This window comes from Manis javanica, chromosome 5, assembly GCF_040802235.1.
Source record: "Manis javanica isolate MJ-LG chromosome 5, MJ_LKY, whole genome shotgun sequence".
Taxonomy (NCBI): domain Eukaryota; kingdom Metazoa; phylum Chordata; class Mammalia; order Pholidota; family Manidae; genus Manis; species Manis javanica.
Genome location: NC_133160.1, coordinates 28,168,069 through 28,191,491, shown reverse-complemented (window position 1 = coordinate 28,191,491; position 23,423 = coordinate 28,168,069). Strand labels below are relative to the sequence as shown.

Here is a 23,423-nt window from a genome sequence, read left to right as displayed (position 1 = left end):
CTAGTAAATGAACATAACTTGGTTATCATGTTACCTCTGACTTTTCATGACTACAGATCAGGCAGTAATGATTATTTTGTGTAGAAATATTTTTTCTTTTTTTTAAAGGTTTTAGAGATTCATGATTTGAAGGCAGGTGGTAGAATTCATTTACAGAATCCAGTTGTAGGTATAAAATACCTCTGGAAGGCCTTATACAAGGAGTTGGCCAGTGTGGTTGCTTGTGGGGAAAGAAACCTAGTTTGACGGGAACAGGAATGGAATGAAAAGTTTCCATTGTGTATCATGTAGAATTTTAAAATTATTGAGCCATGTGAGTGTATTAACTACTTAAAATTAAGTAGTTTTAAAAATTAAAAATGGTGAATAACAATGTACTTAAAAGTATAAATCCACCAGAAGGCAGCATTGCTCTGTCAGGAAGGGAGCAGCAAGTGTATGGGTTAAGTCTCATGTGCAGGTGCTGGGATTCTGAGGTTTTTCTGCCTCATTTTCTGTATCATTTTAATTTTCTACAAAGAGCTATATGTACTATTGGAAAGAAGGAATTGTCAAGCCCTGCATTTCTGTAGCTGTGGGGCCATGCCTCTGTATATGTGTATAAATTCCTAAAAGGAGAGTTCACCTTTGAAGAGGGGATGGCATTTGAAATGTTGATAGATATACAAAATAGCCCTCCAAGTATATTTTCCTACACCCTGAATTGCTCACATTCTTGTCAACACAATGTATTGTTGCATCGTTAAATCTTGTTCAATTTAAGTTTAAAAAATCTATTTTAGTTAATATATTTAATTATAGGTGAGACTAGTTTTCATATTTTTAAAAACAGTTTATACTTAAATTTTCTATAAACTACTTCCCCTACTCTAATGAAGACAGGGAATTCATCCATGTAGTTTCCCATTGCTCTGCACTCAACACATGTTGAATGAATAATAAATAACTTTTCTGAATTCCAGCTTCCATATCTATAAAATAGGGTTGTGTCTTGATGCCTTTTGGGGGCAGGACTGATGCCCCCACATACCCAAATTTGGTATTGATAGCTGGGACTGATGACCCTGCACATGCATCGAGGCATATGAAAAGATTTATTATTGACATAATGAGGCTTTTTGGAGAGTGCAGGGTAGGCTCCCCAGTAAGTCTGAAAATGGCTCAAGAGAGCAAGGAGGGGCAGTTGGTCCATTTCATTGTGCTTACGGTGTGGGGCTATGGTGAGGGCTCGTAAGAGGGCTTGCATGGTTTGCATTTCCCACAGGTGTGAAGGGAGGCAGCCGACAAGGCTTTCTTAGGGGCTTGAAAGCTGTCAGCAGCGAAACAAAAAAATGAAGTTAGACTTTGTTTAATAGATTGGCATCTATCTCATTGATGATTAAATGAGGTTCTATAAATAAGAAGGTTAGCACAGAGCAGGTAGTCATTATTACAGTTCTTGAATCTTTCAATTCCAACTTTGTAAAGAAAGAGTTTTTTCTTTTGAATATAACCTTAGCATATTTTTTTAGGAGTGAGATCTGTAGTCACAGGGTTTGGCCACTCTTATGTATGAATATAGCTTATTTGTCTTTATTTTGTCCCCTTGGACCAGCTACTATGCTTTGCATAGAGTCAAAGGAAGGACACGTTCATTTCCAAAGTACTCATATTGAGAGCCATACACAGTGCTGGGTACTTCATCCAACTTATGTCAGGGAATACTAGCTGACAAGAATGAAGGACAATATCCCAGGGGTGTGGGGTGGAGAGGTTGGCTGGTGAATCTGAGCATACATCTGTTTACATCTGTTTTCCAGCATAATTATTAATGATCCTGTGATCCTTATCTCGTGATCCAGCACTTCCACTCCTAGTTATATACCCAACAGAAATGCTGACATGGTCACAAAAAGACATGTACATGAATGTATAGAGTAACTCTTCATAATAGTCCAAACTGGAAACTACCTAAATCTCCATCAACAGTAAAATGGATAATTTGTAGTATATCCATACAATGGAATATTACACATCAAGGAATAAGAAAAATCTATAATACTTCACAGCAATATGAATGAATCTTCTATACATGTGTCAAGATGGGAGCCAAGGTCGGACACAAAACACATACTGTGTAATTCCATTCATCTAAAGCACAAAAACCAATCTGATTCTACAACCTAGGATAATGGTTATCCTGGGGCAGGGCACAGAGGGGCTTCTAGGGTACTGGTAGTGTACTATTACTTGATCTAGGTGCTGAATACCTGGGTGGGTTCAGTTTGTGAAAATTCAACAATCTGAACACTTTTGATATGAACACATTTGTGTATGTATATCAAACCCCTATTTTAAAAAATCCTTATTAGGGAAAATCTGAAGGGAAACTCAGCCTCATGCTAACTGTGGTAGTATCTAGGGGATGAGACTTTAGTTCGTGTTCCCCCTTTTCTTCCTGTATGTTCATAATTTACTTGAATTCATGCATTCAATAAATATTTATAATATAAATATATCAATAAATAGGTGGAATTCTACTCAACTCTGCCTGGTATAAAAGTGTGAACAAAATAGACCTCTGTATTTGAGGAGCTTACATTCTAGAAGGAAGAGACAGACAATAAACATGAAAGTAAGTTATGTCAAATGGTAACAATTACTATGGACAAAAATAAGTTAGGAAGAGGGAGACGGAAAGTGCCATGAGTGTGGTGCTATTTAATTGGAGTGGTCAGAAACGGTCCTATTGATCAAGAGCAGTTTGAGCGAAAACCTGTTGGGAGTAAGATATGAAGATATGGTTGGGATGGAGAAAAGGGATTCCAGGTAGAGGGTACAGCAACTGCAAAGGCTTTGGGCAGGAGAGCACTTTATTTTTCAGAGAAATGTTGAGAAAGTCATGGTACCAGTCATCAGTGAATTGCAGGCATCTCAGCTCCAAATCGACTGTTCATCAGCTGGCATGATGTTATGGTTTGTCAGCAGAGGGTGCTGGAGAGACACTGCAGGAAAGAGAGGGCTCTCTTCTTGTTCTGGTGTGCTCTCAGTAGGCTTCCGCAGCCTGCACTGCTTCTCCGTTTCTAGAATTTTCTCATTTCAAGAATGTTATATTAACAGGATCATATACTATGTAACCTTTTAGGATTGGTTTTTTTCACATATTCTGTGGAGATTCCTCCAGGTGTTGTGTGTATCAACAGTCTGTTCCTTTTTATTGCTGGGTAGTATTCCATGATATGGATGCATCACAGTCTAATTACTTACCAGTTAAAGGACATCTAGGTTATTTCCAGTTTGTGCCTACTACAAATAAAGCTGGGATAATACTCATGTGCAAGTTTTTATGTGAACACAAGTTTCATTTCCTATAATAAATGGCCAGGAGTGCAAAGTGCAATTGCTGGGTTCTATGTGAAGTGCATGTTTCTTTTATTTTTGTTCTTTTTTTTTTAGAAACTGCTAAACTGTCTTCCAAGGTGGCTGTAACATTCACATTTATACCAGCAATGTAAGAATTTTCAATGTTCTCTGCAGGCTTGCCACCATTTGGTATTGTCACTAATTCTTTTAAACCATTTTGTTGGCATTTAGTGCTATCTCACTGTGGTTTTAATTTGCATTTCCCTATTGGTTAATAATATTAAACATCTTTTCATGGGCTAATTTGCCACCTGTTATCCTCTTCAGTGAAAAGTTTATGTCTTGCCTATTTTCTTAATTAGATTGTTTTTTGACTTTTTTCTTTTTAATGTTGAATTTCCAGAGTTCTTTATATATTCTAGATAATAGAACATGGTTTGCAAACATTTTCTGGGTCCCCACAGCCTGTAAGACTCTGAACTCCCTGTTCTGTCCTTCCTCTGAATGGCATTGTTTGGGTGTTGCTTTACCAATAGAAAGGTAATCCCTACCTGCACATTTTTATTTGCAGCTTTCAGAGCTGCGTTTCCATCCACACTGCTTTGGGCTGTCTTCTCTTAATGTCCCCAATTCTCCCACGCGCAACCAGGGTGTTCATTGGCGGTGAGGTAGCTTCTGCTTTCAACTGGGGCCGGAAGAACCTGTGGGGCCAGTTTTGTCCCAGTGAAGTGCTATCTCAGTTTGACTGAGAGGCACCAACGGCAAGGGGTTTGAACTGGAGACAGAGCTACCTGCCAGGCTGCTTAACCTTTTTCAGACACACACACACACACCGGGCAGGCCGTGCTAGCTCCAGAGCTGCCTGTGGGATTAGCCTAGGCTGTCCCTGGGCCTGCATCATGGTTCAATTTCTCCCTCTGCCCACGTCTGCTAACTCCCCTTCCTTCCATCATGTCGATCCTTAGTCATTCCTTAATAAATGTCCTGCACCCTAAACTCCATTGCAGAGTCAGCTTCCTGGGAAGCTCAACCTGTGACAGCTGAGCTTGAGGAAGATGGGCAGTTGGCCTTTGCTTATAAGAATGGGTGTCTGGGGCCACTGCAAAGGGAGACCATATCGGTCTCCCTGCTGAAAGGGGTGTCTCTTTTGCTGAGAGTGGGAGGTTACCTCCCGCTGCCTTCAGCCCCTGCGCCCCTTCCTGCTGCTCAACCCTGAGGAAATGCTTCCTGCTCTGAACCCCCAGCTGCCCATCTTACACTGGATAAGCATCCAAAACTGGTTTGGAAAGGGGGTCCTGGAGCTGAGGCAGCCCATGAGCCTGACTCATTACATTTATCCACTTCTCTGAGTTCTCTAAGCTGTCCCCATATTGTAAGAATCATCTGAGAATTGCCTTCACTAAGGCCTTGGTCATAAGGATCATCCATCAAACACAGTCCGTGTGTTTGCCTGACCCTCTTTTTGCAAAGAACCACTACATAAGTTGTTTCCACTCAAGTTTGTATCAGGAAATGTCTCACTGCAGATGAGCCATTTTGTTCAGATTGCTTAAATTATATGGTCAGTTATGATTCTTTTGGCTATCTAAGAAATTTCTGAGCTGATTTCCATGTCTATTGCACTTATCTTCAGGGCCTAGTGGTCTCCATTTGGTCTTCAGCCCAGAGATCTCTGTCCTGTTTCGATGCTAAGTATGTGATTGTGTGTGGTATAGGCTGCTGGGGAAGTTTTGCAAAGTCAACACTGGTTCCAAAGAAACAGAGAAACCCTGGGCTGGATGTATTTGATAAGTGATGGCCCTAACCCGATCAGATTTGGGGCTGCATTCCCAAATGCAACCCAGGCTTGATGGCCCCATCTCTGTCTTCAGCTTCTTCCAGGTGGCAGGAACCCCTTAATTGCTGGGCCTGTGTCTTCACTGAGGTAAAATCTCCCATTGCTTCAGATCTCATGATTTTCAGGAACGTGACTTTGGGGTTAAACTTAAGTGATATAAAGTGATGGGGCCCCAGTTCTGCCTCTGCTCACACTGTGGCTGTGAGCAAGGCTCTTGCCTCTGCGTACAGTGGGGGTGGTGGGGGTGTTTGGGTGTCAGCACTAATACTTTGGGTTTTCTGTCAGGACTGGGAAGGTTCTTGGGTCTGGATGTGGTCAGAGCATTGAAGAGCTGAGAGAAAAGCAAGGAGCGCCTAAGGGTCAGCCAGGGCTCTGGAAGGTCTGCCAGTACGCTGGCAGAGCCAGCGGGCCGGGACTGCTGTGATGCTCCGTTTGTCAGCCTGCCAGCACTGAGGGTGATGGATGAAGGTGGTAGAGGCCCCCGACACCATCCCTCATTGTCCGAAAGCTTAAAGATTACCAAGTCCAGAACCTCATTTTATAGGTGGGGTAACAGGCTCAGGAGAGGAACAGACTTGCCCAAGTTCACAAAGTGGGGCAGAAGTGGAAGCAGCCCTGGGACAAAGGCCTCCCGGCTCCCCCATGGGAGGGGCAAAGAGGCGGGCAGGAGGGAATGCGCCATCTCCTTCCCTCTTTGCCCCCTGTGGCCCATCACTGGGCTGTGGCCACGTGGATGATCACAAAGCCCTTGATGTCCGGGAAGCGAGGGCTGACGAGGTCCACCTGCAGCTGCCGGGGGCCACTCTTGGAGGGGGTGATGTTAAACTTGACTGAGGCCCTCTCCTGGGGCTCCAGGCTGGGCACACTGGGGAAGGGGGATGGGAGAAAGGCAGACCATCAGCTTGCTCTTCTTCCTGAGCCTGGACTGCCAGTCCATGGCCCTCCAGAGCCCTTGGGATCAAAGTCATACCTTGTGGCTTGACATTCAAACCTTGTCCATTTGCTTCCAGCTTAATCTTCCCTCCCACTACTTCTTGCTCTTTCCAACCAGCCAGGCTCATCTCGGCCCTGTGTCCTGAACATGCCTTACACTTCCACTCTCCGGGCTTTTGTCCACACTCTTCCTCCCACCCAGGGGGCCCTTCCCATTCCAGTCATACTCGATATCCAGCTCAACTTTATCTTCTTCCAGGAGACCTCCCCTGACCATGTCAGCCATGGAGATCTCTCACTAGGAAGCCCTCCATTCTTGATATCTAAAAGCTTCCCAGTTCATCATTTAAGGCCCAGCTCAAATATAAGCTCCACTGGGGCTTTCCCCTGGTCCCACCCTATCCCCATTCAAAGGCTGCCTCTGATCCCCTGGACACTGGGGAGCCATCCCTTTGCAAAAACGACACTGTCCTAATTTGAAGGGCCAACTGTCTCGGAGAGCCCTTTTCCAGGTAAATCCCCATCTGTTCATCTTGGTGTTCCCAACAGTTGACATGTTGATCAGGTCAGTATGATGAAGGACTACATGAATGAGTGACTGGATGATTGAGAATGAATGAATGCACGAATGAATGCAACATGTGGGAATGAGTGAGTGAATGCGTAAATGGAGACCGAGTGAAGGGACATGTAATGAGTGAGCAAATTGAAGAAGGAATGAGTGGGTAAGTGAAACAGTCAAACTGAGCTGAGTAATCAATGAATAAGTGAATAACTGAAAACATGAATAAAAGAGTGAGTGAATGGGTAAATGGATAAATGAGTGAAAATATAAATGAATGAGTATATGGAGGAGTTACATGACAAAGTGATTAAATGAATGAAGGAATGAATAAGTAAATGAAGTCAGGTGTGTCTAGGCAGTGGACTGGTTTCTGGGGTCCAGAATCTCTGCCATCCTCCTTCACTGACAGCTTCTCTCTGGTGCATCTTACAGGAAAGGCAGCCCTCCCACTCCCAGGCTGACACTTACTCAACGCTGAGCTGTCCCTGGAGAAGACCACTTCCCTCCACCATCAGCATACAGTCCTCCACCTTCTCCAAGAGGGGGTTGACCACCATCACTTCCACCACAACTGCCACCCCCACCACAGCTGGGCCCAGCACCTGAAGGGACAATACTCATAAGTCATCCCTCCTCCTCCCCATTTCCCCAGGAAACCTATGGGTCCTGGCTGGGACCCTCACTGGGTTCTGGTATGGAGATTAATCATGTCTATCCCTTGTTCCCACATACCCCTACTGAGCCCTATCATTATACCCATTCCTTGCATCCACACCACTTCTCCCTACCCTTAAAAGGGTACAGAAGCCAGAGCTAAAAGTACACCCTCCCACCAACTTCTGATGTCCTCCCCCAGCTCTGAAGGAGGCTTTCTAGGAACAGGGTGGTGGATGCAGAGAGTAGCCACCTTGATGGTGATGAAGTCCTCCAGCGTGATGTCCTTCTCCACTAGGAGCTTCTCTCCTTTGGCAACAAGACACATGGCGGCTAATAGGATCTTCTTGTCCTCTGTCAGGTCTTGCTTATATTGCATATAAGATATTGCAATTGGGATCTTTTTCTCTGGAAGGGAAAACACAGGTAGGAATTGGGAGTCCAATATTCTTTTTCAATAGAACCCAGGAGGAGGAAGGGAAGGCTCAGTTCATAGTTGCACTTTCTTCGATCTTTGTTCACAGATTACATGATCATCTATATAGAAAATCTGAAAGAATAACAAAAACCTCCTGGAACTAATAAGTGATTATAGCAAGGTGACAGGATAAAAGGTTAATATATGAAAGTCAATTACATTCTTACGTACTGGCAATAACAGCTCTATGCCCTATTTTAATTAAAAGTGGAATCTGAAATTAAAAACAATACCATTTACATTAGTTTTCAAAGGAAATGCTTAGAAGGCATTTATATAACAATGCTTAGAATGCATTTATATAACAAAATGTGCACAAGATCTACATGAGGAAAACCATAAAAGTCTGTTGGAAGAAATCAAATAACTAAATAACTGGGGGAGATATTCATGTTCATGGATAAGAAGGCTCAATATTGTCAGTATGTCAGTTCTTCCTAACTTCTTCTAAAGCCAATCCTGTCAAAATCCCAGCATGTTATAAAATGGATATCAACAATTTGATTCTAAAGTTTATGTGGAGAGGCGAAAGACCCAGAACAGCCAACACAACATTGAAAGAAAAGAACAGCATCAGACTGGTGTTGGGATTGATACTACCCAACTTCAAAACTTACGTTAAAACTATAGTAATGAAAACAGTATGATATTGGTGAAAGAATAGCCATATACATCAATGGTACAAAGTAAAGCCCGGAAATAGACCCCCACAAATATAGTCAGCTGATCTTTGACAAAGGAACAAAGGAAATAAAATGGAAAAAAGATAGTCTTTTCAGTGAATGCAGCTGAAACAGCTGAACATCCATGTGCAAAAAAAAAATCTAGACACAGACCTTTTTCCTTTTACAAAAATGAACTCAGAATGGATCATAAGACTAAATGTAAAATGTGGAACTATAAGCCTCCTAAAAGATAACATAGGAGAAAATCTAGAGGTCTTTGGTATGGTGATGACTTTTTAGATACAACACCAAATGCATGATCCATGAAAAAAAAATTGGTAAGTTGCACTTCATTAAAATGAAAAACTTCTCTGTGAGATCACTGTCAAGGGAGTAAGAAAACAAGCCACAATTTGGAGAAAATATTTGCAAAGACATATCTGATAAAGAACTGTTATTCAAAATATACAAAGAACTCTTAAAACTCAACAATAAGAAAATGAACATGATTAAAAAATGGGCAAAAGATCTGGACACTTCACCAAAGAAGATATATAGATGCATATGAAAAGATATTCAATATTATATATCATTAAGGAATTGCAAACTAAAATGGGATACTCTACATACTTATTAGAATGGCAAAAATACAAAATACTGACAACACTAAATGTTGGAGAAGATGTGGAGCAACAGAAGTCTCATTCATTGATGGTTGGAATGCAAAATGGTACAGCCACTCTGGAAGACAGGTTGGCAGTTTCTTAGAATCGTACACATACTCTTAGCATACCGTCCATCAATCCTAGTCCTTGTATTTACCCAAATGAGTTGAAAACTTGTATTCACACAAAAACCTGCATATGGATGTTTATAGCAGCTTTATTTGTAATTGCCAAAACTTGGAAGCAACCAAGATGCTCTTCAGTAGGTAAATAGATAAATTAACTGTGGTACATCTATGTTAAGGAATACTATTCAGTGGTAAAAAGAAATGAGCAAGAATTAGAGAGGAGATAAGATGGCAGAGTAGGAAGGCAAGGCAGAAACCTCCTCTCGTGTACACACCAAGGAAGCAACTACAGCAAATACAAGTAACCCTGAAAACAACCTGAAGACTGCAGAATAGTCTACATCTGGTAGGGAAAAGAAGACCACAGTGAGAAGGGTAAAGAGGCAGAGCTGAGATTGATTGGGACCCAAGCCTGTCACCCATCCCAGGCCACAAGTGGAAGGGAGAGGAAGAGTGGGGAGAGAATAAGTGCTCAGGAATCCTGCACATCTGGCCCTGAAGATATGCTCAGGAAACATGAGTCCACATTACATTGGCTTTGGAGATTAATGGGGCTGGACACAGGGAGGCTGAGACTCCTGTTGCTTTTGTGAAGGACAGGGACACTTCATTGGTTCTGCTGAGACCCAACACAGAGACAGAGATTTGAAAGATCTACCAGCAGTGGGAAGGGTACCAGAGAGGTGGGGGTTGGAGGAAGCACTCCCCCAGAGGAGGAAGGGCAGCTGGACAAGGCTCCCCAAGCCCTCCCTCAATCCAGCTGGTTGGGTGCTCAAAGGAGCCAATTCCAAAAGCTCCATCTCCCTTTCTGGTCACTCATCCTTCTGTGCACTTTCCTGTGCATCTGCCCAGCCAGGCTTGCTCTGCCCAGCAGTGGTGAGACTTTGCTGCCTGGCAGCCAGAGGGAGGACACTCTCCCAACTTTTCTGGCCCTCTTTCAGCCCAACTGATGAGATGTTCAAGCTGCCCATGGAAGTCAGCTCTAAACTCTCCAACTCCTTTACTGGCGGTTCAGCCCTGAGTCACACTCCCCTGCATACCCCCACTGCCCAGCCCAGCAGCAGCCACCATTGCTTCCTGGCAGGCAGAGGGTGGCCCTGCCCATAAGGAATCCCAGCAGAAGTCCCTCCTAAGCCACAGAGGCAAGATGTCAGCTTTTGCTGACAGAGATCAGTCACTGTTGGCAGACGGCCAGAAAGGCAGGCCTGCCAACAGTCCACCAACATCAAACGTGGCTCCACCACAAAGGAGAAGCAGGCACTGGTAACAAAGAGTCTTGAGCTTCTGGGCACCACCAGATACCTTTTTCAGAAAGCTATTACTCTCTAGACCAGGAGGTATAGTGGATCTATCTAATAGAATGGAAGAAATACAGAAACCCAGACAAAATGAGGAGGCAGAGGAATATGTTCTAAACAAAAGAATAAGACAAGACACCAGAAAAAGGGCAAACACAGCTTAGCAATCTTCTTGATAAAGATTTCAAAGTAACAGAAATAAAGACGGTCACTGACCTAGGGAAAAGAATTGATGATCTCAGTGAGAACTTCAACAAAGAGAACATTTGAAAAAGATCCACTCAGAGATGAAGAATATAGTAACTGAAATGAAAAATACAACAGAGGGAATGAACAGTAGACTGCTGGAACTGAGGAAGGGAAACTCCGTAAGGCTATTGGTACATTTCTTGGTAGAAACTTTACAAGCCAGAAGGGAGTGGCATGAAATATTTAATGAATTAAAATGGAAGAACCTACAACCAGAATCCTCTACCCAGGAAGGTTATCATTAAGATTTGAAGGAGAGATTAAGACTTTCTCAGATAAACAAAGGTTAAAAGAATTCACCACCACCAAACCAGCTTTACAGGATATGTTAAAGGGATTTCTGTAGATTGAAATGTTCTTAAACCTAAATATTTCTCATCAGTGAAAATAAATTTACATTAAAGGTAGTAGACCATTACTAAGCAAGTATGAAGTTAAAAAAACAAAAGTACTAAAATCAACTATACACTAAATCAGTCAAAGGATACACAAAAGATGTAGATTATGACATAAAGTGTGGAGGAGGAAGAAGAATAAAAATAATATTTTTAGATTATGTTGGAAATAGAATAACCATCAATTTAACATAGACTGTCATATATTTAGGAAGCTACGAGCCTTATGGTAACCACAAATCTCAAGCCTCTAATAGATACACACAAAAAAAATTAAAGAAAAAAGGAAATTCAAGCACAACCCTAAAAGAAACCACCAAATAACAAGAGAAGGGTATAAGAGAAGAAGAATGGAACAGTGAGAGACTATAAAAACCACCAGAATCAATAAAATGGCAATATGTATATACCTACCAATACACCTTAAGTGTAAATGGACTAAATGCACCAATCAAAAGATATAGGATGGCAGAATGGATAAAGAAACATGGTCTATCTATGTGCTGCCTCTAAGAGACTCATTTCAGACCTAAAGACATACATAGACTGAAAGTGAAAGGATGGAAAATGATATTTCATGCAAATAAAAGGGAGAAAAAAAGCAGGAGTAGTAGTGTTTTTATCAGATAAAGTAGACTTCAAAACAAAGAAAGCAACAAGAGACAAGGAAGAACATTATTACATAATGATAAAGTGATCAGTCCAACAAGAGGATATAATAATTGTAAATATCTATGTGCCCAACATAGGAGCACCTAAATATATAAGACAAATATTAACAGACCTAAAGGGGGAAATAGACAGCAGCACAATCATATTAGGGGATTTTAACACCTTCACATACATCAATGGACAAATCATCCAGACAGAAAACAAATGAGGAAACAGAGGTGTTGAACAACACATTAGACCAGATGGACTTAACAGACATCTACAGAATTTTCCACCCAAAAGCAGGAGGATACACATTTTTCTCAAGTGCACATGGAACATTCTCCAGAATCACATACTAGGACACAAAAGAGCCTCAATAAATTAAAAAAGATTGAAATTGTATCAAGCGTTTTTTCAGATCACAATGATATGAAACTAGAAATCAATTATATGAAGAAAACAAAAAAACCCCACAAACACATGGAGACTAAACAACATGCATCTAAATAATCAGTGGATCAATGAACAAATCAAAGAGGAAGTCAAACAATACATGGAGACAAATACTGTCACAGAAACACAACAGTTCAAAATATGTGGGATGCTACAAAGGCAATTCTAAAAGAGACGTACATAGCAATACAGGCCTACCTCAAGAAACAAGAACAATCCCAAGTAAACAATCTAACCTCACAGCTAAAGGAACTAGAAAAAGAAGAACAAATGAAACCCAAAGTTAGTAGAAAAGAGACACAATAAAGGTCAGAGCAGAAATAAACAAAATAGGGATTAATAAAACAAGAAAAAAATCAATGAAACCGAGAGCTGATTCTTAAAGAAGATTAACAAAATAGGTAAACCCCTAGACTGATCAAGAGAAAAAGAGAAAGTACACGAATAAACAAAATCAGAGACAAAAAAGGAGAAGTTACAACTAACACCACAGAAATATAAAGAATTATTACAGAATTCTATGAAAAATTACATGCCAATAAATCAGACAACCTATAAGAAATGGATAAATTCCTAGAAATGTACAGCCTCCCAAGACCGACCCAGGAGGAAAGAGAAAATCTGAGTAGACCAATTACCAGTAACAAAATTGAATTGGTAATCAAAAACCTCCCCCAAAACAAAACCTGGAACGAGATGGCTTCACAGCTGAATTCTACCCAACCTTTAAAGAAGAGCTAATACTGATCCTTCTGAAAGTATTCCAAAAAATAGAAGGGGAAATATTTCCAAACTTGTTCTAAGAGGCCAGCATCATTCTAATACCAAAACCAGACAAAGATGCTACAAAAAAGAAAATTATTGACCAATATCCCTGATGAAGATAGATTCAACACCCCTCAACAAAATATTAGCAAACTGAATTAAAAAATATATGAAATGGAGGATCCATTATGACCAAGTGGAATTTATTCCAGGGATGCAAGGATGGTAAATCAATCAATGTGATACACCATATTAACAAAAAGAAGGATAAAAAACCATATGGTCATCTCAATAGATGCTGAAAAAGCACTTGACAAAATTCAAATCCATTCATGGTAAAAACTCAACAAAATGGGTATAAAGGGAATATACCTAAACATAATGAAGGCCAGGTAAGACAGACCTACAGCTAACATACTGAATGATGCAAAACTGAAAGCTTTCCCTCTAAGATTCAGAAAGATTACAAGACAAGGATTTCCACTCTCATACTTTTATTCAATATAGTGCTGGAAGTCCTAGCCATGGCAATCAGACAACAGAAAGAGATAAAAGGCATCCAAATTGGTAAGGAAGAAGTAAAACTGTCGCTATTTGCAGATGACATGATACTATATATAGAAAATCACCAAGGACTCCACCAAAAACTATTAGAACTAATAACTGGGTTCAACAAAATCATGAGATACAAAATCAATACCCAGAAATGTTGCATTCCTATACACTAACAATGAACTAGCAGGAAGAGAAATGAGGAAAACGATTCCACTTGACAAGTGCATCAAAAAGAATAAAATACCTCGGAATAAACCTAACCAAAGAGTTGAAAGACCTATGCTCTGAAAACTATAAGACACTCATGAGAGAAACTGAAGTAGACAGAAGTAAATGGAAATCTATCCCATCTCATGGATAGGAAGAATTAATATTGTCAAAATGGCCATCCTGCCCAAAGCAATTTATAGTTTCAATGCAATCCCTACCAAAACACCAATGACATTTTTCAATGAACTAGAGAAAATAATCCTAAAATTTATATGGAACCACAAAAGATCCTGAATAGCCAAAGCAATTTTGAGAAAGAAGAACAAAGCTGGAGGTATTACACTCTCTGACTTCAAGCTATACTTACAGTAACCAAAGAGTATGGTACTGGCATAAGAACAGACCCATAGATCGGTGGAACAGAATAGAGAGCCTGAAATAAACCCATAGTTATATGGTCAGTTAATATATGACAAAAGAGCCATGAATATACAATGGAGAAAAGACAGTCTCTTCAATAGATGGTGTTGGGAAAACTGGACAGGTACATGCAGGAGAATGAAACTGGATTACTTTCTAATTCCATATACAAAAGTACCTTGAAATGGAATAAAGACCTAAATATAAGACAGGAAACCATAAAACTCTTAGTAGGAAACAGGCTCAAATCTCTCAAAAATAAGCATGAGCAATTTTTTTCTGGGCATGTTTTCTTGGGCAATGGAAACAAAATAAAAAATGAGTAAGTGGGACTACATCAAACTAAAAAGATTCTGTACATCAAAGGATACCATCAACAAAACAAAAAAAGCAACCCACAGTGTGTATTCATAAATGATTCATCCAGTAAGGGGTTAACATCCAAAATATATAAAGAACTCATATGACTCAACACCAAAAATACAAATAACCCAATTAAAATATGGACAAAGAACTAAATAGACATTTTTTTTCCAAAGAAGAAATACAGATGGCCAACAGGTACATGAAAAGATGTTCCACATCACTAATCATCAGGGAAATACAAATTAAAACCACAATGAGATATCACCTCACATCCAAGAGAATGGTCACTATCCAAAAGACTAGAAATAGAGAGTTTTGGCAAGAATGTGGAGAAAAGGGAACCCTCCTACACTGTTGGTGGGAATGTAAATTGATGCAGCCACTATGGAAAGCGGTATGGAGGTTTCCTCAAAAACTAAAAATGGAACTACCATATGACCCAGTAACTTCACTTATAAGAATTTACCCAAAGAAAGTATCCATCAATAAAAGAATATATAAAGAAGATGTGGTACATGTACACAATGGAATATTATTCACCCATAAAAAAGAAAGATCCTGCCATTTGTGACAACATGGGTGAACCTAGAGTGTATTATGCTACATGAAATAAAACAGTCAGAGAAAGACAAATACTAAATGATTTCACTTATATGTGAAATCTAAAAACAAAATAACACAAAATGAAGAAAACAGCAGTAGACTCACAGACACTGTGAAGTGACTGGTATTACTATGGGGGAGGCATAGGGGTGGGTGGGTGAAATAGGTGAAGAGGCTAAAGAGGCACAAAATCTCAACCATAATATACATTAGTCACAGGGATGAAAGTACAGTATAGAAAATAAAATCAATAGTTCTGTAACATCTTTCTATGCTGACAGTAAGTGCACTAGTTGGGGTGGGGACTTACTAACAATATATAACTGTTAAATAACTATGTTGTATACTTGAAATCAATATAATTTAGTATATTAACTATACTTCAAGAACAAAATTAAAAATATATAATGGTCAAATCACTATGTTGGATACTGAATCCAATATAATACCGAATATCAACTGTACTTCAATAACAAAAAAGGAATGACCCAGCAAGCCATAAAATCTAAGGACATATTTCTAGGTGAGAGAAGTCAATCTGAAAAGGCTACAGACTGTATGATTCCAACTATATGACATTCAGGAAATGGCAAAACTATGGAGACAGCAAAAAGACCGATGGTTGCCAGGTGTTTGAGGAGAGGGAGCAGGGAGCGAAAAGGTGAAGAAGAGATTCTGTCTGGTGTTCTGACACGTGTCATCACACAGTCATCAGAACCCACAGGGTGTACAATGGAGAGTGAACCCTAATGTGAACTATGGGTGTTAGCTAATAATAATATACAGGTATTAGCTCATCAGTTATAATAAATGTACCACATCAATGCAAGGTGTTAATAATAGGGGAAATGGAAGGTGGTGAGGGGGTATATGGGAACTCAGTACTTTCTGCTTTATTTTATGTAAACCAAAACTAGTAAAAATAGTCTATTAATTTGAAAAATTATAAATTTTAATAAATTATATTTTAATAGATGTTTTGGTTCAGTAGTCCCATTTTTTGAATCTCTTTTAACAAAACAGTTGAAAACCCAGACAAAAAAAGGGATATTTTTAAATCAAGCTGTTTGCTTTAAAAAGAATAGTAATAAGCTGATAACTATTGAAAAGAAGGGAAAAGATAAATCGCCATACATTTATTTAAAGATTACACATTTATTAGTGTTATATGAATAAACAGCGTACAAAAATATTTAAATTATAGTGTAATGTGAAGAGAGCAGGGCACCAATGAGTGTCTGCCATATAATTAGAACTGTTTTCAAAAACCAACAGGCATTTAAATTTTGGAAGGAAAACATGTTAAATAATTTGTAGATGGGTGGCAGGATCATAGGCGATCTTTCTCTTGTCTGCCCTCTAAATCTTTAGTGAATATGAAAAAAGCCAGGAAAAAGTGTATGTTAATTGATATTTCCTCATAAAGTGTTATTCTGTGATGATTTAGATTTTGTGAAGAACAAATAACAAAAATGTGAAAAATGTGTGACACCTCATTCACATATTTTCACATCCTGTCAAAACACAAGTTTCACATACTAGAAAGTGGCCCAGAGGAAAAGTTTCGCTGTTTAATTGAATCCTCAATTCAGAATGTCTGTGAAGAGAGGAAGGAAGAGGGAGAGGACGGGAAGAGAGGAGAGGAGGAGAGAGGGTGGTCCTGGAGGTGGGCCCTGGTGAAGGTGGAAATCTCAGGACAGGGCCTGGCACAAGTCAGCACTTAATAAACGTCACTTACTAGTCCACCCCTGCCATACAGAACACCTGGAGCCAGATGGGCTGCAGGAGTTGTTGGATTTTAGAAAGGCAACGCAAAGCATACTCCATATATTGGGAAATGCTTCCAGGAGGGATTTATTCCGTTTGTGAATATTCACACTAGCTGGGATCATCTCACTATCGCACAAGTTTGCCACCAGAGGATTGTGGACTTTCATTACTATTCTTATTCACCTTCTCTAAGCTCAGTTTTCTCAGCTGTGAAGTGGGCACAAGAGGCAAGGCTCTGAGCAAATGCTCAGAAATAACCCCACCTTCTCGGGAATGAATGCATTTTTACATTATTCCCGAAGTCCGGCCCCGCCGCTCCTGGACAGGGGTCGGGCTGGTCCCACCGCGCAGCGGGCGGCGCTCTTACCTTCTTCCGGCCCCAGCCTCACTGTGTGTGATTCGTGCAGGATCTCTGCCACCGGCCTGCGGGTGTACAGGATAGTGGCGCCGCTCAGGTTGACTCGGATCCGCCGAGCCCGGGAGGTGAGGTTGGCCAAGCACAGGGCCAGCCTCAGGTCGTGGCCCAGCACGGGCGGCTCCAGCACCTTGAACTTGCCGGTGATGCTGGGCTTGGTGGCGGGCTCCAGGAGGGCGTCGCGCCGGAGACCGCGGCCGCCGGCCCTGCGCAGCCGGGCCCTCCTCCCGGGAGCTTCCGCGCTGAACAGCTTCCTCACGGCCTTGCTGTACACCTGCCTCTCCTTCCGGGACCCTGTGGGGCATCGCGCATGGTGAGGCCCCTGTTCCTCCTGCACCTGTCCGGGGCCACCTATTCTCATTTCCCCTCTTCTTTAGGCAACACCACCGTTCCTTCACCATGTTAGCCCACCAGGGCTGTGGGAGGTCTCAGATTGGCAGTCCAAAAGCCATGTGCAGACCTCAGTTACAGGCACTGCGTTTGATTCTGGGATCATTTAAGGGAATTTTAAATCAATTGCCAACAACTTCAGATAAGAAAATTTCACATAAAAATATAGATTTGCAGCTTCTCTGACAACTAGGTCTGAAGTCTGATGATAATGATAGCTGACACTTTGTAGACTTACTCTGTGCCAGGCACTATAGTTCTAGTTACGGTATTTTTCCTTCTCGGAGGTAGGTACTATTGTCATTCTGGTTTTACAGACGAGGAACTTAATGCATCGAGGAATAAGGCAACTTGCAAGGGAGCCAGGATTTGAACCCAGGCAGTCTGCTCCAAATTCCACATTCTTGAGCATGTTGCCTTCCCTCTCTCTGCACAGCAGTAATGGTTTCCTGCTGAGTAGTGGCTGCTCTCTCTGGTTCTCCGGGGTCCCCACCCTGTAATTCCCACTGGACTTGCACTCACGGGGTACCATCTGCAAGGCTCCCACAGACATGTGCATTTAGGACCCCTGATCTCCCACTCCCTGTTGCTACCGCAGACCTCTCTTTTGACCATCAGACCAATACATGCAACTGGACAGCTGCTTCCCTCCTCTTGCCCCAGGATGTCCCACAGGTGCCCCCAATCCAACCAAACATGACATCTTCTGCCTGGCAGCATTTTCCATCTCAGCAAATGGCTCCACCATTCACCCAGTGTGCAAGCCAGAAACTATGAGTGTCCCTAACTCTTCCCAAACCCTCACCACCCACAACTGATGAGTCTTCAAGTCCTGCCGAACATCCTCACTGATCTCTAGACTCTGTACTCTTCTCCCATCAGACCACCATATAAATCACCTCACCGTCAGGTCTGTGTACCACCAGAGATAGTGGATTTTTATTACTATTATCATTTCTTAGCCCCTCCAAGCCTCACTTTCCCCCCATCTGTACAGTGGAGACAAGAGGCCCACAGGGAAGGCACGGAGAACAATGCTCAAGTATGGCCCCTCCCTCCTGGGAATGTGGGCCCCACCGCCTGCTCCAGTCCTTTTTCCACCCCTGTCAGCACCAAATCCAACTGTGATGGTTCCATTTCCCTGCTTGAAACCTGTGGTGTACCCCTTCCCATACGTTATCCCCGAAGTACCTTAATACTGTGTGGCTGGGGCTTGAAGGACCCATATGGACCTAAAGGCTCTTTAACATCTCAAGTTTTATTATTAAAATGTATGTGAACTTTGCACTCTACTCCATAATGTATCCATAATATATTCAATATATAACTATATCACTATAAAAATCTTTCACTTCCCTGCCAAAGAATGTAATGTCATTTTCTTAGGGAGACCTTCTCTGACCACCTGGTTTATTTTTTAATAGCTTTATTCATGTCTAATTCCATAAAATACAATTCACTCATTCAAAGAATACAATTCAGTATTTTAGTATATTCACTGTCATGTACCCATCACCATGATCTAATTTTAGAACACTTCATCACCCCAGAAAGAAACTCCATAACCATTAGCAGTCACTTCCCATCCCTCTTTGCCACAACCCCAGCTCTAGGCACTGCTAATCTAATGTCTAATTTGCTTATTCTGGACATTTCATATAAAAGAAACCATAGACTGTGTGGTCTTCTGTGGCTGGCTTTTTTCACTTCGTGTTTTCTAGGTTCACCCATGTTACAGCATGTATCAGACTTGATTCCTTTTTATTGCTGGATAATATTCCATTGTGTGGATATACCACATTTATTTACCCAGTTGGGTTGTTTCCATTCTTTAGCTGTTTTGAATAATGTTGCCATGAATGTTCATGTGCAAGTTTTTGTGTGGATGTTTGTTTTCATTTCTCTTGGCTATGTACCTAGAAGTTCATCTGTTGGGTTGTAATGGTAACTCTGTGTTTAACATTTTGAGAAACTGTCAAACTCTCTTCCAAGGTGGTTGCACCATTGTACATTCCCACCAGCAATGTATGAAGGTCCCATACATCCTCACCAACACTCATTGTCTGCTGCCACGTGCATAGTGAGGGCTGGTGCAGGAGAGGCCAGGTGGGGAGAGAGCCCCAGCCACCCCAGCAGCCCTGTATGAGGAGTCAGACATGCTCCCGCTGACACCGTGTGGAGCAGATGAGCCATCTGAGCTGAGCACAGCCCAAATTGCTGACCCACAGAATACTGAGCAAATAAACCATTGTTATTTCATCTATAGAACCACCTGGGACATTTGGGTTGTTTGGCAGGTTCTGGATGCCACAGGTGCTCCAGGTTCTGGTTTGCAACCAGAGCTGCAAACCACCATGCTACAGGTGAGAGGATGGGTGGAGGCATCCAGAGTAGACCATGCCCTTCATTTACAGCAGCCTTCTGGGTCACTGGCTTGTGCTCAGGGATGGGGAGGAGAATAGCTGTGCTTCAAGTTTGAACCTCAAGTCTTAAGTACTCAATGACATTGTTTTGATGGGCAGAAATGGCTGAAAATAGATGGATCAGATCACAGCATTGCTAAGGGGCCTGTTACTCCATGGGGCAACTTTTACAGTATAGCTGGAGGCAGCAACTAGAAAAGACACCAAAATGTACAAGCTCTTCAAAAAATACCAACAAAGTACTGGTGACCACAAATTAGTAGCCATGGTATAGGCTCTGGCTGGTGATAAATGGGAGCTGCTATTATTGTTATTATTTTGAACTTTGCCCAGTGCTATGTTTCCTAAGGTGTCAGAAAATAATGCTTGCTACTATCATCCTTATTTTTAGTAATTATTATTGTCATATGTGAATAGACAGTGCCTGGCACATAGTAAGTGTTCAAGGAAGTGTAGCTATTATTATTAGATGTGGGAAATCTACTTACAAACAGAGGAAGCTATTTATATAATGTGGGAAATCTACTTACAAACAGAGGAAGCTATTTATATAAGCTAAAGGCACTTGGTTCAAAAGCACAGAGACAGTGCTGAATGAAGCTATCACCAGCCTAATGCATGGGAAAGGGCCTGGCCCCAGGCCAGGCTGTGGTTGCCCCTCTTCAGCAGACGGGTCATCCTGGGGAGGCTGGTAGAGGCCTCCGTATTGCTCTTACCTTCTGGGTACTTGTAGAGGCCGGTGATGTCCTCACGGGAGTCGCTGCCCACCGCCTTGGTGCTGATGCATCGCCCGATCTTCTTCGTGTCTGAGTACACACGCTCCCGGCTCTTGTCCTCTTGCCAGAGCCAGGTGATGTAGTCTGCATTGACCTCTGCAAACACGAAGGGGCCATCGTGGGCCAGGTGCACGTCACCCTCACGGATGGCAGTGACGGAGGCTGGGCCGCACCGGAACATGCCTGGGCAGGAGGGGTGGGTGTGAGCATCAGGGTGAGGAAAAGCAGGGGTCTGGGACCCACCCACGGGAGCTTGTACCTTTGCTCTCCTCCTGGGGGGTGGCATCCAGGACCTGCCAGCCATTGTAAGAGGGGCCCAGGTCCTCACGGGCAAACCAGCTCTCATTCCAGACATGGAAATTCCTGCCACAGAGAGGATGGAACAAGGTTGCCTACAGTGAGCACAGAGGCCCAGAGAAGGTAAGTGACACTGTGAGTCAGGCGCTGGGCTGGAGCTCTGCAGGCACACTGTGGCTGAGTCTTGTGAACTATTCATTCAACTGTATGAATGAGCACATATGATCTGTATATATGTATATATATATGTGTGTATGTATAGGTATGCATGTGTGTATATATTTCAACAACTTGTTGTTCAGTGTAAGACAGAAGATCCTTGCCCTCATGGGCTTACATTCTAACAGGAGACAGACGAGGACACAGGCAGTTAAGTAAGCAGATAAATAAAACAAATGCATGTGACAATAAATGCTGTGAAGAGAGAGAGACTTGAGTAGAGAATGACTGCTGGAAACCTACTCTAGGTAAATGTTGTCTAAGATGAGACCAAGTGAGAAAAGATTAGTTATAGAAAGAGGGAAGAGAACAGTGTTCCAGGGAAGGAACAGCATGTGCAAAGTCTCTTGAGACAAAAAAGAGCTTAGGAACAGAAAGTATGTATGTATCTCTGGGCTATAGCTAGCACAGGAGGTAGGTAGCATGCAGATTTGGTAGAGCTCTGTAGGGCTTGGTAAGGAGGTTAGGCTTTCTTTTAAGTTTCCTATGTTAAAGATGAGAATATGAGCCTAGGAAAAGTGACATAATTTGCACATAGTCACATAGTAAGGAGGCAGCAGAGAGAAACCCTGGTTTGCCTGAGGTGGCATCTTTATGGCTGGCCTCGGAACTCCTTTTTAGGAGGTAAGGGTCTTTGTTTGGGAAAATATCATGATAAGCACTTGCGGGTGAAAGGGAGGCACTAATACCCCGTGTGGTGACAGAGGCCCCAACATCAAAAAGAAGCATCTGTCCATTGTGCATGAAGAGAGAAAAATGCAAGTTTTTTGGTGCTCCTGCAGGGAGAGGGAGTTAAGAAAACCAAGAAGAGAAAGGGAAGGGGAGAAGAGAGGCAGAGAGATGGGATGAGGGGGCACTGGGGGGCTGGAGCACCTGGGCAAGCTCCCCTGGGGCGGCTCAAGGACATTCCAAGAACAGGGATGCCGAGGCTGTCTACGTTTCTGTATTGTGTGCTCTTCACTGTTGCCCCTGCTCCTTAGAAAGTTGGCTTTGTGGGACAACTTCACATGCATGGGACAGACATCAGGGCATGGTCATTCAATGAAGCGTTGTTTGTAAAGGCAAACATTCGGTCCATCCATGTGCAATGGTTAGATTACTGTAGTTTCTCTACAGTTGAAGGCTGACCAGGTTCATACCCCTGATCTTCCACTCACTAGCTGTGAAGTCACATCACTTAACCTCTCTGTGCCTTGAATTCCTCCTCTGCGACATAGAGATAGGATTTGGGAACCTTCCTCGCATGCTCACAAGGCTATTTGGAGGAGTACATGGGTCAGTATACACACAGCACTTAGGGCCTGGTTTACACTAGCTGGTCACTGAGTGTGGTGGTGTCATTTTAAGTACTACAAAAAATAAGGAAACTTTGTATTTACTTATTGTCAAGGGTATGAGCAAGATGAACAGTATTACATTATGCTGCCAATTTAAAGTGGGTAAAAAGTGGGGCAGAGAGGGGCCAGATGTATATGTGTGTGCTTGTACCTGCTGAGCCTCTTCCCGAAAAGAGATGTAAGAAACTAGTCATATTGTTGCCTCCGGCATGGAGGAAAGGGAGGCTGGAACCAGGCAGGGGAGAGGTGTACACGGTAACCCATTTTGTACTCTTTGAATAGTAAAGAACATGAATGTATTCCCTACATTAAAATATTAAATTTAAATTAAAATTTTAAAGCTTGGTGTGAACAGTTTTGTTTGAGCTGGGGAAAGAGGTTGTCTCCCACCTGGGACACACAGCATGGTGCACGGGCAGCTGTCAGAGAAGCAGGAGCTGATACGGGTAACAATGGGGAGGGAATCTTGGCCCCACTCCCAAGTCACAGGAATCCTGGGGAGGGCTGAGTCCCACAAGGAGAAGTGGGGGTTCAAGGCAAGCCCCCTTGACCTCTGAGTCA

The 23,423-nt window shown here is 42.2% G+C and overlaps 1 protein-coding gene across 3 annotated transcripts in view; it reads right to left on the bottom strand.

The window, feature by feature from the left end:
* Positions 1–747: 747 nt before the first annotated feature.
* Positions 748–23,423, bottom strand: part of TGM6 (transglutaminase 6) — a 38,870-nt gene continuing 16,194 nt past the window's right edge. Inside the window, exons 8-13 of one of the 3 annotated variants that reach the window (XM_017679774.3) lie at positions 21,269–21,372; positions 20,950–21,192; positions 17,373–17,714; positions 7,585–7,739; positions 7,146–7,279; positions 753–6,044 (exon numbers count right to left, since the gene is read on the bottom strand). In XM_017679774.3, the coding sequence (XP_017535263.3) occupies positions 5,891–6,044; positions 7,146–7,279; positions 7,585–7,739; positions 17,373–17,714; positions 20,950–21,192; positions 21,269–21,372 (1,132 nt within the window). In that variant the 3' untranslated portion in view covers positions 753–5,890. Of the gene's footprint in view, positions 6,045–7,145; positions 7,280–7,584; positions 7,740–17,372; positions 17,715–20,949; positions 21,193–21,268; positions 21,373–23,423 lie in introns of all 3 variants that reach the window. The other 2 variants (XM_037017538.2, XM_037017539.2) reach the window with 2 other exon arrangements.